At 36.7% G+C, this 18,693-nt stretch overlaps 1 protein-coding gene across 1 annotated transcript; it reads left to right on the forward strand.

Moving 5' to 3' along the window:
• The first annotated feature begins 445 nt into the window (after positions 1 to 445).
• On the forward strand, positions 446 to 2,138 carry LOC107921574 (uncharacterized). Its single transcript, XM_016851409.1, has 3 exons — positions 446 to 721; positions 817 to 876; positions 1,467 to 2,138. Exons 1-3 carry the CDS (start codon positions 446 to 448, stop codon positions 2,136 to 2,138), a joined length of 1,008 nt encoding a protein of 335 aa, XP_016706898.1.
• The last annotated feature ends 16,555 nt before the right edge of the window (positions 2,139 to 18,693 follow it).

Consider the following 18,693-nt stretch of genomic DNA (forward strand, 5'->3'; position numbering starts at 1 on the left):
AAGGGTGGTAATGGTATGGGCCGAGGACAGAGTGCACCAAGCAGAGGTGCTAATTAGACTAAGGTGAGGCAGCCTGCATTATTTTATGCTACACTACGCCGAAAGGATAGAGACACCCCTGATGTGATCACAGGTACATTTCTAATATTTGATGCTCTATTTACTACTTTGATAGACATAGGTTCCACACACTCCTATATAGCTAATTATGTTTTCGAGAACTTGGGGATTTTTGCTGAGTGTACTTCTGGTGAGATTACTGTACTGAATCTGTTGGGACAGTGTGTTCAGGTAGACTTTATAGGATTGTTCCGTTGGAAGTACAAGGGACTGTGTTTCCAGAAAATTTGATGGAGCTACCGTTTGGTGAGTTTGACTTAATTCTGGGTATGGAGCTATTGTTTGGTTAGTTGAGCAGTGAGTTAGCTTGGATTGCACGACTAAGATGGTCGTTCTGAGGACTGGGGATGACAAGGAGGTGGTTATGATTGGCAAGCGTCGAGATTACCTGTATAATGTAATCTCCGCGGTTGAAAAATTGGTTCAAAAAGGGTGTGAGGCATATTTGGCTTACGTCAGTGTTTTAGTTTCTAGGGACTCTTCTATTGGGGATATCAGAACAGTGAAGGGATTTTTAGATGTTTTTCCTATGGATTTATCGAGTTTACCTCTAAATCGGGAAGTTTATTTCAGCATTGAGCTTCTTTCGAGTACAGCTCTGGTGTCTATCGCTCCATACCATATGGCACCGAATGAGCTTACAGAGCTTAAGGCTTAACTTCAGAAGCTTATGGATCATGGTTTTATCATTCCTAGTGTGTCTCTGTGGAGGGCACTGGTTCTGTTTGTGAAGAAAAAGGATGGTACCATGAGGATGTGCATTGACTACCGGTAGTTGAATAAACTAACTGTAAAGAATAAGTACCCACTTCAGAGGATCGACGATCTATTAGACCAGTTTCGTGGGGTGCAATATTCTCGAAAATAGATCTCCATTCTGGATATCATTAGCTCGGGGTTTAGGAAGCTGATATTCATAGGACGACATTTAAGACTCGTTATGGGCACTACGAGTTTTTCAACCGTATCTGGATCAATTCTTCATGGTCTTTATTGACGATATCCTGGTCTACTCTAAGACTGAGGATGAGCATGATGAGCACCTTAGAGTAGTGCTTCAAATAATCTGAGAGAAACAGCTCTACGCTAAGTTGAGCAAGTGTGAGTTCTAGTTGCGAGAGGTAACTTTTCTTGGGCATGTGGTGTCTGATGAGGGGATCCGAGTTGATCCTAGAAAGATTGAGGTTGTGCCTGATTGGAAACAGCCTAAAAACATTTTTGAGATTCGTAATTTTTTGGGTCTTGTGGGTTATTATCAGTTTTTTGTTGAGGGGTTTTCAATAATTGCAGCTCCACTGACTAAACTTCTACGCAAGAATGTTCCTCTTGTCTGGACCGATGTGTAGCAGTCGAGCTTTGAGAAACTCAAGTCTGTTCTGACTCAGGCTCCAGTTCCGATACAACCTGAATCTAGTAGGGAGTTTGTGGTGTATAGTGATACGTCGCACGTCAGGTTGGGATGTGTACTAATGCAAGATAGTAAGGTTGTGGCTTATGCATCCCGTCAGCTTCAGTCACACGAGGGGAATTACCCGACGCATGATCTCGAGTTAGATGTTGTGGTATTTGTGTTAAAGATTTGGAGGAACTATCTGTATGGTTACAGGTGTATCATCTACACCGATCACAAGAGCCTCAAGTACTTCCTTACTCAGAATGAGTTGAATCTTAGGCAACATCGATGGATTAAGTTGCTCAAAAATTATGACTGCACGATAGAGTATCATCCTGGTAAGGCCAATGTGGTGGCCAATGCTCTTAGTCGAAAAGCAATGACTGATTTGAGAGTGATGTTCGCTTGTCTTAGTCTGTTCGATGATAGGGGTTTGTTTGCCGAGTTACAAGTTAAGCTGACTTGGATTGGGCAGATTCGAGAAAAGTATTTAGGGGATGGGTCTCTGGGTTTACAGTTTCGTCAAGTTGAGAGTGGCAGTACTTTTGATTTTGGACTGAATAAGGATGGAGTTCTGTGTTTCCAAGGACGGCTTTGTGTACCGAATAATTCTGATTTGAGGTAGTTGATTGTGAGGGAGACGCATAGTATCCCTTATACTATGCATCCCGGTGGTAATAAGATGTATTGAGATCTCCGTGAACTGTACTGGTGGCCGAGATTGAAACTTGAGGTAATGGATTTTTTTGCTCGTTGTTTGACGTGCCAGCAAGTTAAGGCTGAGCACCAGTTGCCTTCGAGTTTGCTTCAACCTGTTAAGAATCCCTTATGGAAATGGGAATGAGTGACGATAGACTTTGTTAGTGGGTTACCCTTGACACCCACTGAGAAGGGTTCTTTTTGCATCATCGTGGATCGATTGACGAAGTCTACCCATTTTATTTCGATTTGAATGGACTACTCTTTGTAGAAGTTAGCGAAGCTCTATATTTTTGAGATTGTGAGACTGCATGAGGTTCTAGTTTCGATAATCTCTGATAGGGATCCTCGTTTCACTTCTCAGTTCTAGAAGAAATTGCATGAAGCTCTGGGTTCGAGATTGGACTTCAATACTACGTTCTATCCTCAGACCGATGGTCAATCTAAGAGGGTGATTCAGACGCTGGAGGTAGTTGTGTGATTGATTTCTGAAGTAGTTGGAAGGATTTTCTACCGTTAGCTGAGTTCGCCTACAACAACAGTTTCAAACCTAGCATCCAGATGACAGCTTACGAGGCTTTGTATGATCGTATGTGTCGTACTCTACTATGTTCGACTGAGTTGAGTGAGCAATGGGTTTTGGGTCCTGAGTTAGTTTCCAAGACTAAAGATAAGGTTAGACTAATTCAGAATCCTCTGAAGCCAGCTTCTGATAGAAAGAAGTCCTATGAAGATTTGGAAATGAGAGATATTGATACGAGTCATAAAGGCCCGATCCAAGTTCAAGAACGTGATGGGCTCAAATTGCCACAAGGCCCAATAACGAGATCAAAGGCCCGACAAATGCGGTCTAAACTAAATGGGACCATTCAAGAGCTTGTTAGCAAGGCCTTAGATGCATACACGAGAGAACAAGAAAATCAAGATTCACTTTCTTGTTTTCAAGAAAATCAAGAAATCGAATCTTGGCCCAATTTTGCTGTTCGAAGAGATTTCAAGAATCAAGAAAATCAAAATTTCAAATCTTGGAAATCTTGGTCCAAGAAACCAAATCTTGCAGCCAAAACGCATTGGATCTCCATTACGAGCATCAACGACCCAATTTTGGTAGGAGATGGATCACGAGCCCAAATTCTTGAAGGCGAGGCCCAATAACCAAAATCCAGCCCAATCAAGAAATTTCTTCATACTTAGTTGAAAATCAGGCCAAAATGTCAAAGGGCCCAATTTGTAAACATCTTACTTGTTTAATTTAATTTTTTAATCTTTAGGAGCATTACATGTAAAATTCGGCCCAAAACAGCCCATATAAGTGCATGGCCGAATTTACCTTGTTATTTTATTAATTAGGTTTAATTTTTTTAGTTACTTGTGAGATTAGGATTTGTTGGAGGCCTATATAAGCATTGGCCAGCCACCCTTTGTGAAAACATCTTATTATTATTTTTTTCTATCAAATTTCAGATTTGTTGAGTGCAGAATTTTCTTTGGGGTTTTCTCCAAGAATTCTCTCTTGAGTTTTCTTTAGAAGTTGTTTTAACAATCTTTTGATTGTGGGAGCCATCTTCAACCTTCTTCTTGCCATCAATATTCTTTGGAGGGGAGATTAGAGCCGTTTGAAGGAATTTGTGAATTCTTTCGGGAATTCAAGGGTTCTTAGGACTTTTCTTTATTTCTTGCTGTTTCGATTTGTTTCTTTATTCCTACTTGTGCCGATTCATCATCTAATATTTTGCTGTTCTTGTTTGTGTTTCAGCCTTGATTCAAACTCCAAGAACTCTTCATTTAATCGGTTCTTTTATTGGCCACATATAATCGACTCAAAATTCCCCAAAATTTAGGGTTCTTGCCGTTTTCTATTTCTTCTTGTTGGGTGAAATTCGGCTGCTGAAATTTGGGCAATTCATATTGGGTGTTCAATTGGACCGAATCGCAACTTAAATTCACTTCTTGAACTGTTCAATTTCACCTATTTCTTTCTTTTCTTTTTTTTTGCCGCCCAAATCCCTAATCTTCCAATTAAAAATCTGATTGTTTCAATCTACTTACTGTTTTGGTGTTCTTGGCAGATTCGGCTTGTGGGAGTTCATTCTTGGGAATCAATTTCGTGTTCTTGGTTTCAAGAAACCTCTTTCATAAGTGTTTCGTCTTGATTAGATCTTGCTGATTTTTAGGGTTCTTATTCCAGATTTTAATTTTTTCCAGATTTAATCTCGTTCTTTGTTTGATTTCAGATCTGTTCGTTTAGAGCTTTCGTAGGAGTTTCTCGTGACTTGGCAACTCGATCTTGGTCCGCGCGCATTCCTCTATCAGATATTGAGTACTCAGTGGGTGACTTCGTATTTCTTAAGGTTTCTCCATGAAAGAAAGTTCTGAGGTTTGGTTGTAAGGGATACTTGAGCCCTAGGTTTATTAGGTTGTATCAAATTCTAAAGCATGTGGGGTCAGTCGCTTATCATTTAGAGTTACCTCTAAAATTGGACCGTATCCATGATGTGTTTCACGTCTCGATGTTGAGGCGGTACCAGTCTAATCCATCTCACGTTGTCTCTATTGAGGAGATCGAGGTTAGACCGAATTTGACTTTTAAGGAAGAGTCGGTTCAGATTTTGGATGAGATATTAAGGTTCTAAGGAGGAAGTCCATACCGTTAGTGAAGGTTTTATGGTGGAATCTTGGCACCGAGGAAGTCACGTGGGAACTTGAGGACTCGATGCGTCAACAGTATCCTCATCTGTTCGGAATAGGTAAATTTTGAGGTTAAAATTTCTTTTAGGGGTAGAGTTGTAACACCCTGAATAATTTATTTTTGTTTCTGTAAATCTTGACATAAATGTGTATTTATTTCAATGGTTGAGTGTTATGGGTGTGTTTTAGGGGTCTTGGGTGCAAGTCTCAATCTCTATCTTGGAAACTCGATCTTGGTCCGCGCGCATTCCTCTATCATTTGGTATCAGATTTTGGGCGTTTTGGGCGTTCTTGGGTGATTTCTAAACTGATCTCTATTTTTAAAGCATAAACAGTAGTTTTACCCAGAAAAATTGTTAAAAAAATTCATTTGAGTGGGTAAACGTTATCCGATTGATCTGAAATTTTACATACATGTTTTTGGCACTGTGATTGAATATAAAAAAATTATTCCCGCAAAAAAATCAGTCAAAAAAGTCAAAAAAATCAAAAAAGACGAAATTCAATAAAAATTTAAAAAAAAGGTGCAGCGGGTTGAATTTGGTGCCCAAAATTTCCAGATCAAAAATTCAATATATAAGGACACTCCAGATTTAATTTCGTGATTTTTGGAGATCGGGAACACCTCCAAACGAAGTTGTCAAGTTACTCCGCAATTTTTCGGGTTTTCTGTTTTCAACAATTTTTTATTGATTCTTAGCTGTAGGTTTTCATTTGTTTACCTTTATTCTTTCTTTACGTTATCTAACACCTTCTTGTTTCTTGTGTTAGTAGGATTTAAACTTGTGCACAACTTCTTCCTCAGTGCAACACGAATCAATTGGTGTCTCGTCAGTTTTTGGCATCCTAGTGCAAATTAGGATTCTTTGGTAGTTTGGTTCACACTCTCTAATTGGTTGATATAAACTCTGATAAAGAACTCACAAGATTGAATTCGACCTCATTGAGAATTTGATTTTTTCTTTTTGAGTGATTAACGGTGAGGTTTGATAACTTTTATTTTTGAGTGTTGAGTGTTTATTTTTGCAGCTTTTTTGGAAAATGTCTAAAGATGACCATAATGATACACTTATGGAAGTCCAACAACAGTTAGAAGGACACGCTGCTGCAATCACACAAATAAATGCTACCCTTCAAGCATTGAATACTACTTTGAATGAGGTACGAATGAATCAAGAACTTCAATATCGAGATCCAATCAGGGAAGATAGGAATAACCAGCCCCATAGGCGCGGCCCTCGACGTGTCCCTAGAATGGATGATGATTTTCATGATCGTGGACAACCTTCTTTGGCAAAACCGAAATTCACAATTCCCCAATTTCGTGGTAAGAATGATCCTGACGCTTATTGTGAATGGGAATCTAAGATTGAACTCATGTTTCGGTATTATAAATGTCCGGATGATGAAAAGGTAGCGTTAGCAACACTAGAATTTTCTGATTATGCATTAAGTTGGTGGACTCAACTTGGGGTAAACCGCCATCGGAATTATGAAGGTGAGATTTCGACATGGGATGAGTTGAAACAGATTATGCGTAAAAGGTTTATTCCACCTCACTACTATAGAGAAATTAAAACAAAGTTGAGAAGACTTATCCAAGGTAGTAGGACGGTGGATGAATATTTTAAAGAGATGGAGATGCTCATTCAGAGAGCTAATGTGGAGGAAGATGAAGAAACAACTATGGTTCGATTCATTGATGGTTTGAACAGGCTGATATCTAATACATTGAGGCTACAAACTTACATTGATTTGGAAGAAGCAGTTTACAAAGCCATTGAGATCGAGCAACAATTAAAGGAACAAAGGTTTGGGTCCTTCTCTACTTCACAATATTATCGAGGTAACAATTCCAATTCTGATTTTAAGAGTTCAAAACCACCTTTTGTTACTAACAAGTCTTCTTTGAGTAATGGAAGTAAACAATCAGATTGGAAAAAAGGGGCTCCTGCAAAAACGCAAACACCGTCTAAGCAGCCCAATTTAGGTGATTCGAGTGCGAAGAGGACTCGTGAGATTGAATGCTTTAAGTGCAAAGGGCGTGGTCATTATAGTAGAGAATGCCCTAACACGAGATTACTTCTTCTAAAAGATAACGGTGAGTACACTTCCGACTCTGATAATACAGATCCAGATATGCCAGAACTTGTGGATGACAGTGATAATGGCGACGAGTTGGTCGAACCACCAAAAGAAGGGGACTTTGCTAATTTTCAATGCCTTGTAGTTCGTCGAACCCTTAACATTCAGATGAAAGATGATGAGAGCCAAAGGACCAATATTTTCCAGTCTCGGTGTTTTATTAAAGGTAACTTATGTTCACTCATTATTGATAGGGGGAGTTGCTCGAATGTAGTGAGTAGTTATTTGGTGGATTCTTTAAAGTTGCCTTGTACCAAACACCCTAAGCCATATCACCTTCAGTGGCTTAATGAATGTTCCGAAGTTAAAGTTACGAAACAGTCCTTGGTCACTTTTAAACTCGGCAATTATGAGGATGACATATGGTGTGATATAGTCCCCATGCATGCGGCACACTTGCTCCTTGGACGACCTTGGCAATTTGATCGCGATGTTACACACCAAGGTAAACTTAATCGATACTCCCTTGTATTTAAAGGCAAGAAATTCACTTTTGCTCCTTTAAATCCTACTGATGTATATAAAGATCAATTGAGGATGATAAAATTTTGTGAGGGGGTAAGGGAGAAAGAGCAAGTACAAAAGACAGAGAGAAAAGAGGCTAATAGTAGTGGAAAAAGTCAAAATTTAAAAAGCCCAAAGGTGAGTGAATCCTCTAGTGGTAAAATGAGCGGAAAAAATCTTTTGGCAACAGAAAAAGATGTGAAGAGAGCCCTACTTAATAAACAGCCTTGTATCCTTGTGAGGTTTAGGCAAAATTATTTATCTTTATCTAACATTAACGAAAATTTGCCTAGTGTGTTTCAATCTCTTTTGCAGGATTATGAGGATGTTTTTAGTGAGGCCCCTAAAGGTTTACCACCTTTACGAGGGATAGAACATCAAATTGACTTAGTACCCGGAGCTTCAATCCCAAATCGACCAGCCTATAGATGCAATCCCGAGGAGACAAAGGAATTGCAAAGGCAAGTGGAGGAATTACTAGACAAAGGGTACATTCGTGAGAGCCTAAGTCCTTGTGCTGTTCCTGTCTTATTGGTGCCAAAGAAAGATGGTACGTTTCGTATGTGTGTTGATTGTCACCCAATCAACAAGATAACGGTAAAGTATCGACACCCAATCCCTAGACTTGATGATATGCTTGATGAATTACATGGTTCAATAATATTTACAAAAAATTGATTTAAAAAGCGGTTATCATCAAATTCGAATGAGGGAAGGGGATGAATGGAAAACAGCCTTTAAAACAAAATTTGGATTGTATGAATGGTTAGTTATGCCTTTCGGCCTTACTAATGCATCTAGTACATTTATGAGATTAATGAATCATGTTTTGAGGCTACATTTGGGTAAATTTGTAGTAGTTTACTTTGATGATATTTTAATTTACTCAAAGTCATTAGATGATCATGTTTTCCATGTTCGAACCGTTTTGGATATTCTACGAACTGAAAGATTATTTGCCAACCTTGACAAATGCACATTCTGTTGTGATAAACTAATATTCTTAGGTTTCATAGTTAGTGCTCAAGGTATTCATGTCGACAAGGACAAAGTTAAGGCAATTAAGGAGTGGCCGACTCCTAAATCGGTAACTGAGGTGAGATCTTTCCATGGTTTAGCCAGTTTTTATAGACGATTTGTGAAAGATTTCTCTACTATTGCTGCCCCATTGACTGAAGTTATAAAGAAATCAGTGGGTTTCAAATGGGGTGAAACCCAAGAAAAAGCTTTTCAAACTCTAAAAGCTAAGTTATGTTCTGCTCCTTTGCTTAAATTACCTGATTTTGCTAACACTTTTGAACTTGAGTGTGATGCTTCAGGAATTGGAATCGGCGCCGTTTTAATGCAAGATAAGCAACCTATTGCTTATTTTAGTGAGAAATTGAACGGTGCACAGTTAAATTACACGACTTATGACAAAGAACTATTGGCATTAGTTCGTGCACTTCAAGTATGGCAACATTATTTGCTGCCTAATGAGTTTGTCATACATACAGATCATGAGTCTCTTAAATGGTTAAAGGGACAAGGTAAGTTGAGTAAAAGACATGCCCGATGGGTAGAATTCATTGAAACATTCCCTTATGTGATTCAATATAAAACAGGTAAAGATAATGTAGTCGCAGATGCTTTGTCTAGACGATATACTTTAATAACTACATTGAATGCTAAAGTCTTAGGGTTTGAACATATTAAAGAGTTATATGATGATGATACTGATTTCAGCCATATCTATAAGAATTGTGGACATACTACTTTTGAAAAAATTTATCTTGTAGATGGCTTTCTTTTTCGTTTAAACAGGTTATGCATACCAAAGTGTTCCATGAGAGAATTGTTGATTCATGAAGCCCATAGTGGGGGACTAATGGGACATTTTGGAGTGGCCAAAACACTAGACATATTGCAAGAACACTTCCATTGGCCACATATGAAGAAGGATGTGGAAAAGGTATGTTCCAAGTGCATTACATGCAAACAAGCCAAATCTAAGGTAATGCCTCATGGCCTTTACACTCCTCTACCGATTCCTACTTCACCTTGGGTAGATTTATCCATGGATTTTATTTTAGGTTTGCCTCGAACAAAAAAGGAAGAGATAGTATATTTGTTGTTGTTGACAGGTTTTCAAAGATGTCACATTTTATTCCTTGTCACAAAACAGATGATGCTACACATGTGGCAGACTTATTCTTTAAAGAAGTGGTAAGACTTCATGGCATCCCTAAAACAATTGTTTCTGATAGAGATGTCAAATTCCTTAGCCACTTTTAGAAGGTATTGTGGGGTAAGCTTGGTACTAAATTGCTTTATTCTACTACATGTCACCCCCAAACTGATGGTCAAACTGAAGTAGTTAATCGAATCTTAGGGACTCTATTACGAGCTGTTGTAGGAAAGAACATTAGAAATTGGGAAGAATGCCTACCATTCATTGAATTTGCATATAATAGATCTATTCATTCTACAACTGGTTATTCCCCATTTGAACTTGTTTATGGTTTTAACCCACTAACAGTACTTGATCTTGCGCCATTACCTCTTGAACACGTTATGAATTTAGATGGCGAACAGAAAGCTGAGTTGGTGAAATCCTTACATGAGAAGGCTAGACAGCGAATAGCCAAAACAAATGATGCCAACACCAACAAAGCAAACAAGGGGCGCAAACGGGTTGTACTAGAACCCGGAGATTGGGTTTGGGTCCATTTGAGGAAAGAACGATTTCCTACAAAAAGGAAGACTAAGTTGGACCCAAGGGGCGATGGGCCTTTCCAAGTACTCGAGCGGATCAACGATAATGCCTATAAAATTGATCTACCTGGTGAGTACAATGTAAGTTCTACTTTTAATGTGGCTGACTTGTCCCCATTTGATTTTTCAGATTCGAGGTCGAATCTTTTTGAGGAATGGGGGAATGATACGAGTCATAAAGGCCCAATCCAAGTTCAAGAACGTGATGGGCTCAAATTGCCACAAGGCCCAATAACGAGATCAAAGGCTCGACAAATACGGTCCAAACTAAATGGGACCATTCAAGAGCTTGTTAGCAAGGCCTTAGATGCATACACGAGAGAACAAGAAAATCAAGATTCACTTTCTTGTTTTCAAGAAAATCAAGAAATCGAATCTTGGCCCAATTTTGCTGTTCGAAGAGATTTCAAGAATCAAGAAAATCAAGATTTCAAATCTTGGAAATCTTGGTCCAAGAAACCAAATCTTGCAGCCAAAACGCATTGGATCTCCATTACGAGCATCAACGACCCAATTTTGGTAGGAGATGGATCACGAGCCCAAATTCTTGAAGGCGAGGCCCAATAACCAAAATCCAGCCCAATCAAGAAATTTCTTCATACTTAGTTGAAAATCAGGCCAAAATGTCAAAGGGCCCAATTTGTAAACATCTTACTTGTTTAATTTAATTTTTTAATCTTTAGGAGCATTACATGTAAAATTCGGCCTAAAACAGCCCATATAAGTGCATGGCCGAATTTACCTTGTTATTTTATTAATTAGGTTTAATTTTTTTAGTTACTTGTGAGATTAGGATTTGTTGGAGGCCTATATAAGCATTGGCCAGCCACCCTTTGTGAAAACATCTTATTATTATTTTTTTCTATCAAATTTCAGATTTGTTGAGTGCAGAATTTTCTTTGGGGTTTTCTCCAAGAATTCTCTCTTGAGTTTTCTTTAGAAGTTGTTTTAACAATCTTTTGATTGTGGGAGCCATCTTCAACCTTCTTCTTGCCATCAATATTCTTTGGAGGGGAGATTAGAGCCGTTTGAAGGAATTTGTGAATTCTTTCGGGAATTCAAGGGTTCTTAGGACTTTTCTTTATTTCTTGCTGTTTCGATTTGTTTCTTTATTCCTACTTGTGCCGATTCATCATCTAATATTTTGCTGTTCTTGTTTGTGTTTCAGCCTTGATTCAAACTCCAAGAACTCTTCATTTAATCGGTTCTTTTATTGGCCACATATAATCGACTCAAAATTCCCCAAAATTTAGGGTTCTTGCCGTTTTCTATTTCTTCTTGTTGGGTGAAATTCGGCTGCTGAAATTTGGGCAATTCATATTGGGTGTTCAATTGGACCGAATCGCAACTTAAATTCACTTCTTGAACTGTTCAATTTCACCTATTTCTTTCTTTTCTTTTTTTTTGCCGCCCAAATCCCTAATCTTCCAATTAAAAATCTGATTGTTTCAATCTACTTACTGTTTTGGTGTTCTTGGCAGATTCGGCTTGTGGGAGTTCATTCTTGGGAATCAATTTCATGTTCTTGGTTTCAAGAAACCTCTTTCATAAGTGTTTCGTTCCTTGATTAGATCTTGCTGATTTTTAGGGTTCTTATTCCAGATTTTAATTTTTTCCAGATTTAATCTCGTTCTTTGTTTGATTTTAGATCTGTTCGTTTAGAGCTTTCGTAGGAGTTTCTCGTGACTTGACAACTCGATCTTGGTCCGCGCGCATTCCTCTATCAGATATTGAGTACTCAGTGGGTGACTTCGTATTTCTTAAGGTTTCTCCATGAAAGAAAGTTCTGAGGTTCGGTTGTAAGGGATACTTGAGCCCTAGGTTTATTAGGTTGTATCAAATTCTAAAGCATGTGGGGTCAGTCGCTTATCATTTAGAGTTACCTCTAAAATTGGACCGTATCCATGATGTGTTTCACGTCTCGATGTTGAGGCGGTACCAGTCTAATCCATCTCACGTTGTCTCTATTGAGGAGATCGAGGTTAGACCGAATTTGACTTTTAAGGAAGAGTCGGTTCAGATTTTGGATGAGATATTAAGGTTCTAAGGAGGAAGTCCATACCGTTAGTGAAGGTTTTATGGTGGAATCTTGGCACCGAGGAAGTCACATGGGAACTTGAGGACTCGATGCGTCAACAGTATCCTCATCTGTTCGGAATAGGTAAATTTTGAGGTTAAAATTTCTTTTAGGGGGTAGAGTTGTAACACCCTGAATAATTTATTTTTGTTTCTGTAAATCTTGACATAAATGTGTATTTATTTCAATGGTTGAGTGTTATGGGTGTGTTTTAGGGGTCTTGGGTGCAAGTCTCAATCTCTGGAAATTTCTGTTATTTTTTACCCAAGCATTATCCCTGTTGGGTGGGCTTATATAAAATTGTCTATTAATCCATATCAGAATGAGCCAGCTAGTTCAAGTAGTAAGGAGTTAGATTGCTAGAGGTCTTGTGTTCGAATCCTTGCGTGAGCGAGGGTGACAATTTTTGCTTCGGGTGTCTGATAGAGGTTTGGAGGAACTGAAATTCTGAATGATTTGAGAGTTAGTGGGTTAGTGGGATTTAGTGGTTAGGGGCAGATTAGGATAAATATTATTGGATTTTAATTTGTTTTCAAAATTTGTTCTCTCTCTTCCAAACAGAAACTGACGTCAGTTTGTTCTTCCCTTTTTTTTGCACTTTCGTTTCTTTTCCTTCTTTTTGGTACCTTCTCCTTTTTCGTTCAAACTGTCATCAATCTCTGTATTTTGGTTCGATGTTTTCGGTTGTAGGTCATTTTCTTGAAGTTTTGTTCGATAGTAGGTCATTTTCGGTTATGTTATTGATGTGTATTCTGGGGTTAGGTGCTAATCAAGGGGAACAAAATTCTTCGTCTATCGCGTAGAGCGTTTGGGCTGTCGTAACTATTCTAGTTAGTGATTGAACTTTTCTTTGTGTATTATGTTCAAGTATGTCGATTGGGATTTTGGTAATCGGTGTTTCGGTACTTAGTATTGATCGTTGGAATTCTATTTTCAGGTACTGGTGGTCTCGAGAGTGGTTTCGTTTCGCATCAAAATCGTACCAGGTGTGTACTCCTAACACAAAAAATCGAGTTTCAGCAAAAGCCAAAAATAGAGTCTATCGGCACCACACGGGCGTGTGGTCGGCCGTGTGTGAGTGGAATGACGAAAATGTGCAAGTGTACACAATCGCAACAAGTAAAAAAGTGACAAGTAAATGTCAAGTTATCATACCCACAGGGACTGGGAAAAGAATTATTTATGAATGGTATTTAATACACTTTGGTGAAGAAAAATATTTTGTTTGAAGAGGGTGATTAAAAACTAAGATTTTAAACTAAGTGAACTAAATAAATAAATCTCAAATGCACGATTTTAAAATACAATTTTAATGAAAATGACATGATTGTGTTAGATTAATTACATTTCTTAACTTAGAATTATTAAACTTATGTTGATATTGTTACGAATAAGTTCACGGAAACTCGGTAATTTGCTAACTTATGAACATACTCACCTACCAAAATCCATTTATCTCTTGACTATATCCCTATGTCAATTCAAACAATTAACTCAATTTAATAAGCACATAAAATACTATGTGAGGTAACAAAGTATCCTTACCTTGAAACAGTTTAATCACAATAATCTTGCAAGTTATGCAAGGCAAATGTATCATCAGATACCATTGCTAATCTAACCCTCAGCTACCTTTGATAATTACAATTTCAATCCATTTAAATAATTAATTCATTAGTTACCTAACAATTGTAATGCAAGAATAACTTAGTCATGATTTTACTTAATCAAGCATCTTACTGAGGCCTATAACAACATACACAATTTTAATAATTTTAACAAACGAAATGCAATCAACCTAACAAGAATTAAATTCAATCTAAATTGATTAAATTAACCATTACAAAAACATAAATATTCATAGATAAGTTCAGCATAACAACAATGAAAATTAAAAAGATTGGAAACAAGAATCAAATCCGGTGTTTTTCTGTGGCTTGACTAGTTGCTCCGTTCTTCCTTCTCCATTTTCCTCGTCGACATAGGCTGCTATGAACACTTAATTGCTGCTCCAAATAGCTGATGAATGCCCCTTTTCCAATAGGAGAAATTGGCAAGAGAGCAAGGGAATTTTGGAATGGAAAAGAAGAGAGAAAGTGGAGAGAAGAGAGGAAAGATGTGAATGCTTGAGATGTTTTTTAAAATGACTAGCCTAAGGGGGTTTTTATAGCCAAAGAGCCTTCCCTTGGCCGGCTACACATGTGGCAAGGTTGATAGTTTCAACTTTGCTAATTAAGGCTTGGGGCTATCTATAAAGCCACCAATTGTAGAGGGGTTTGAATGCAACTTGAACAAGTCTTTAAGGGCCTCTTTGCAAGCTTAAATAATCAGCTAATAAGCTAATTTGGGTAAGCTCTTGTGACGGTTTTTGGGCTGTCCATTTCTTGGCCAGTTCGGTTCACTCGGTCCAGTTCAACTGGACCACTTTTTCATAATTAATTAATAATAATTTATTGACCCAAATTAAATTGGATATAAATTAAAATTAATTATATTATGAATTAATACATATAATTTCGGGCCGTCTTAGGCTGAAATTTAGTTTGCCTCAACACTTCCAAATGCTTCTCGGTTTTGCGCTTCTAGTAGTGTCTGCCGAGCCATTTTTCGCCCTTTGTGCAAATTTGTCGAAAATAACCAAATTTCATCAAAATTAATTATAAAATTAACTAAAATTCAACATGTTCATATTGTAAGTGCACTTTAATTATTTTGTAAAAATTAATTATTTTTTTGACAAGAATTTTATCGAAACTTTATGATTTAAAGTTAAAAAGGGTATGTAAAAATGTGTAAATTTCTGTGTTTCTAGCGAGACACGACTGTGTGACTGACGAAGGTGTGGTTGTGTGCAAGAAACAGTTGTGTGATGATGTGAGTGTGGTCGTGTGGGCCACATGGGCTAAGCCAAGTAGGCCAACTCAGAGTGTAACGCAAGACACGACTTGGAATTCTCTTTTTTATCGGATTTTATCGATTCGTATGAATACTTAACGTATTCGCCCATTTTCACTTTTCATAAATTTTACTAAAAAATCATTTAATCCTTTCATATTATAGTTTTGCAAAAAGAAAAAGAAAAAAATGAAGTTTTAAGATATAAGCTTCGACCTGTAATATAAGATTTTTCGCATAATCCTAACATCGCTTATGAGAGATATAATATTATCCTGTGGTGAATGTAATCAACTTTAGATATCTTATTAAATTGGTAGTTTATCAAAATTTTATGTGTGTCTAATGGATGTTGGTACAAATTATTTGTACAACTCAATCGCTAGTGAAATTTAAATGTAAACCCTTCCAGATTGTTTGATCAAATTAAAGCAATCCTTATATAGATTAAAACAATCTAGACAGATGTGGTATAATCGTCTTAGTGAATATTGATTTCATGTTTTCTTTTAAAATTAGCATTTTGGTTCAAACATCAATCTTTGAATATTATCTTGGTAAATTAAGATTGTAACACCCCTAACCCGTCTCTGTCACCGGATTAGGGTTACGAAACATTACCGTACAATCGAAAACATTTAACATCATAACATAAAATAAATGAAATTCATTATAAACCGTTCATTCATATGCAATATGTCCCTAAATCGAGCCTTCAAGGCCCTAAAAATAGCTTAGAATCAATTCAGGACTAATTTGAAACAAAACAAAGTTTTAAGAAAAAGTTGGAAAATTTGGAAAACAGGGGTCACACAGCCATGTGGCATAGCCCAGGTAGTGTAACATTCGAAAAAGGGACACACGACTGTGCCCCAGCCCGTGTCCTCACCCGTGTAAATCACTAAGATGCCACACACGCCAGTATGTCAGGCCGTGTAACTCACTGACTTGAAACACTAAGAAATTCTCAAATGGCACGCGGTCGTGTCACTAGGCCATGTGTGTCACATGGTCGTGTGACAACCCATGTCCCAAGCCGTGTGAACCCAAAATTTACCTAAAATCAAGTCATTTCAAAACTAAAATCATACCTAACCTTTCAAACCATTTGGGCATACATTCAGGGGATTCAAACACCATCCAAACACACATAAAGATGCCATTTGAAAGACCTTAATTCAACTAACCAATATTCCATTTAATGGCACCACAATTATATCAAAACATCAACTATCAAAACATGTCAATATTGTCTAATTTCATGCATGATAACTTAGTTCAAATATGTACCAAAACATACCCCAAATAACCATTTTCATACCATTCTCAACATACCAAGATGAACCTTATTTACAAGCACTTACAAGTGGCCAAAATGACATAACTTGGTAAAACATTGAAATTTCTTTAAACCAAATTTAATATCAAAACTTAAACACACCAACACATACATTACACATCTGGAAATATCATTACAAAGAACCTATACATTCCATTATTAACCTTGGCCAAAATACACAAAAACTACCGAATTTATTGCTTGATAGTGTGATAGGTCTCTGACGAGCTTCCAGCCGATCGAGCTTCTGATAATCTATAAGACAAGGGAAAGTAATTACGTAAGCAACGAGTGCTTAGTAAGCTTGTATAAACATAAACATAACTTACCATGTCATTTATACAATTCATCGATTTAAGTATAAACCATTAGCAATGCCATGAGCTTAGCATAAGCATATTCAAGCACCACCAATCTCACATGTTAGTAGGTTCGTCAACATTACACATAAGATCATTTGTATCATAAGTAGATTTCACAAGATACATTACATATGCATCAACCTTTTCATAAGGTCATAAACATTTCCATTAAATTACTTACCCTACCATTCCTTTTCTTACCCATTGAACCATCTAGAATTCCATCGTATATTCGAGAAAGCTCACACATAGTGTGCCTTTACATATAACTGTAACCTTTCTTTTACATCAATGCTGACACGAGCTGTGAAATGGGTCTGATCACACGAGCTGTGGGTCAGAATGTAAGCTACACGACGCTGCTGACTCAAGCTGTGGAGAATCTGCAACAAATGTAGCACCTCAGCCATCGGTAGGACATTCAAGACCAGCACCTAAAACATGAAACCCCTAATGACATGTCATTTGTATCCTAAGAATTCTTAAGGTTTAACTAGGACTCATTATCTGTCAATTCTTCATAGCATAAATACATTTATACTCAATTTCATTTATATGACAACAACATAATAAACATTCAAATTTAGCTAACATTAAAACGATCACAATTCATATGAACTTACCTCGATAACTAGGGTATAGAGTAGAGTTCAAACTAATCTGAAGCTTTACCTTTTCCTTGATTTAAGTCTCATTATGGTTTATCTTGATCTAAATAAATAATTTCATTCAGTTAAGCACTTCTAGAATTCAATTTAATCCATAATTCATATTTATGCAAAATTGCAAAATTACCCCTAATATTTTAACTTTTCACAATTTGGTCCCTGAGCTGATAACTTGACATCTAACCATTTTAACCTATACCCATATTAACCAAAGTTACAAAAGACCTTGTAAAAACTCATTATTATCAACAATTCACAATAAAACTCATGAATTTACACTTTTAACAAATTAATCCCTATTTTTAAAATTCATCAAAAACCACTTAACAAAACATGTTTATTTTACAACCAATATTCATAATCTACCAATTAACATCAAAACACATTCAAAAACACCCATGGAAAGTCCCTTAACCTTTAATATTTTTTCAATTTAACCTCTGGGCTAGCTAGATTAAGCTAAAATAAACTCAAAAACATTAAAACATTAAAAATGGGACACAAAATAATACCATGCAAGGGAACTAGCCTTGGCTGAATTCTCCTCCTTCTTTAATGGCTAAAATCAGTTTTAGAATGAAGAATGAAGGAAGATAATACTTTGTTTTAGGTTATCTTTATCAATTATTTATTAAATTACTAAATTAACCTTTAAAAATCATTTAAACTATCATAAAACCTATCCATCACAATCCACTATCTTAGTATATGTTTTAATTATCATCTAAGTCCATTTGATTAATATTTCACATCTATTTGATCCTTTTAATTAATAGAAATCTACTTTAGCACTCTTTACAAATTAGTCCTTTTACCTAATTAAGCATTTAAATTTAAAAAAATTTAACAAAATTTTAATACGACCTTAATATAATCCCATAGACATTAAATAAACATTAAAATAATAATTTACTCATCCGAATTGTGGTCCCAAAATCACTATTTTCAACACTACTGAAAACGGGATGTTAAAAAGATTATTGAATTTCAAGTTATTTCATTATTTCAGTATATTTCATTATTTCATATTTATGAGTTGTTTGAATTCT

Source organism: Gossypium hirsutum, chromosome D01 (assembly GCF_007990345.1).
Source record: "Gossypium hirsutum isolate 1008001.06 chromosome D01, Gossypium_hirsutum_v2.1, whole genome shotgun sequence".
NCBI lineage: Eukaryota > Viridiplantae > Streptophyta > Magnoliopsida > Malvales > Malvaceae > Gossypium > Gossypium hirsutum.

Coding starts and splice junctions, on each gene's coding strand:
- LOC107921574 (XM_016851409.1), top strand. CDS start 446: ATGGTCGTTCTGAGGACTGGGGATGACAAGGAGGTGGTTATGATTGGC. Junction 722..816: donor TTCTTTCGAGTACAGCTCTG/GTGTCTATCGCT, acceptor TATCATTCCTAG/TGTGTCTCTGTGGAGGGCAC. Junction 877..1,466: donor AAGGATGGTACCATGAGGAT/GTGCATTGACTA, acceptor ACCGATGTGTAG/CAGTCGAGCTTTGAGAAACT.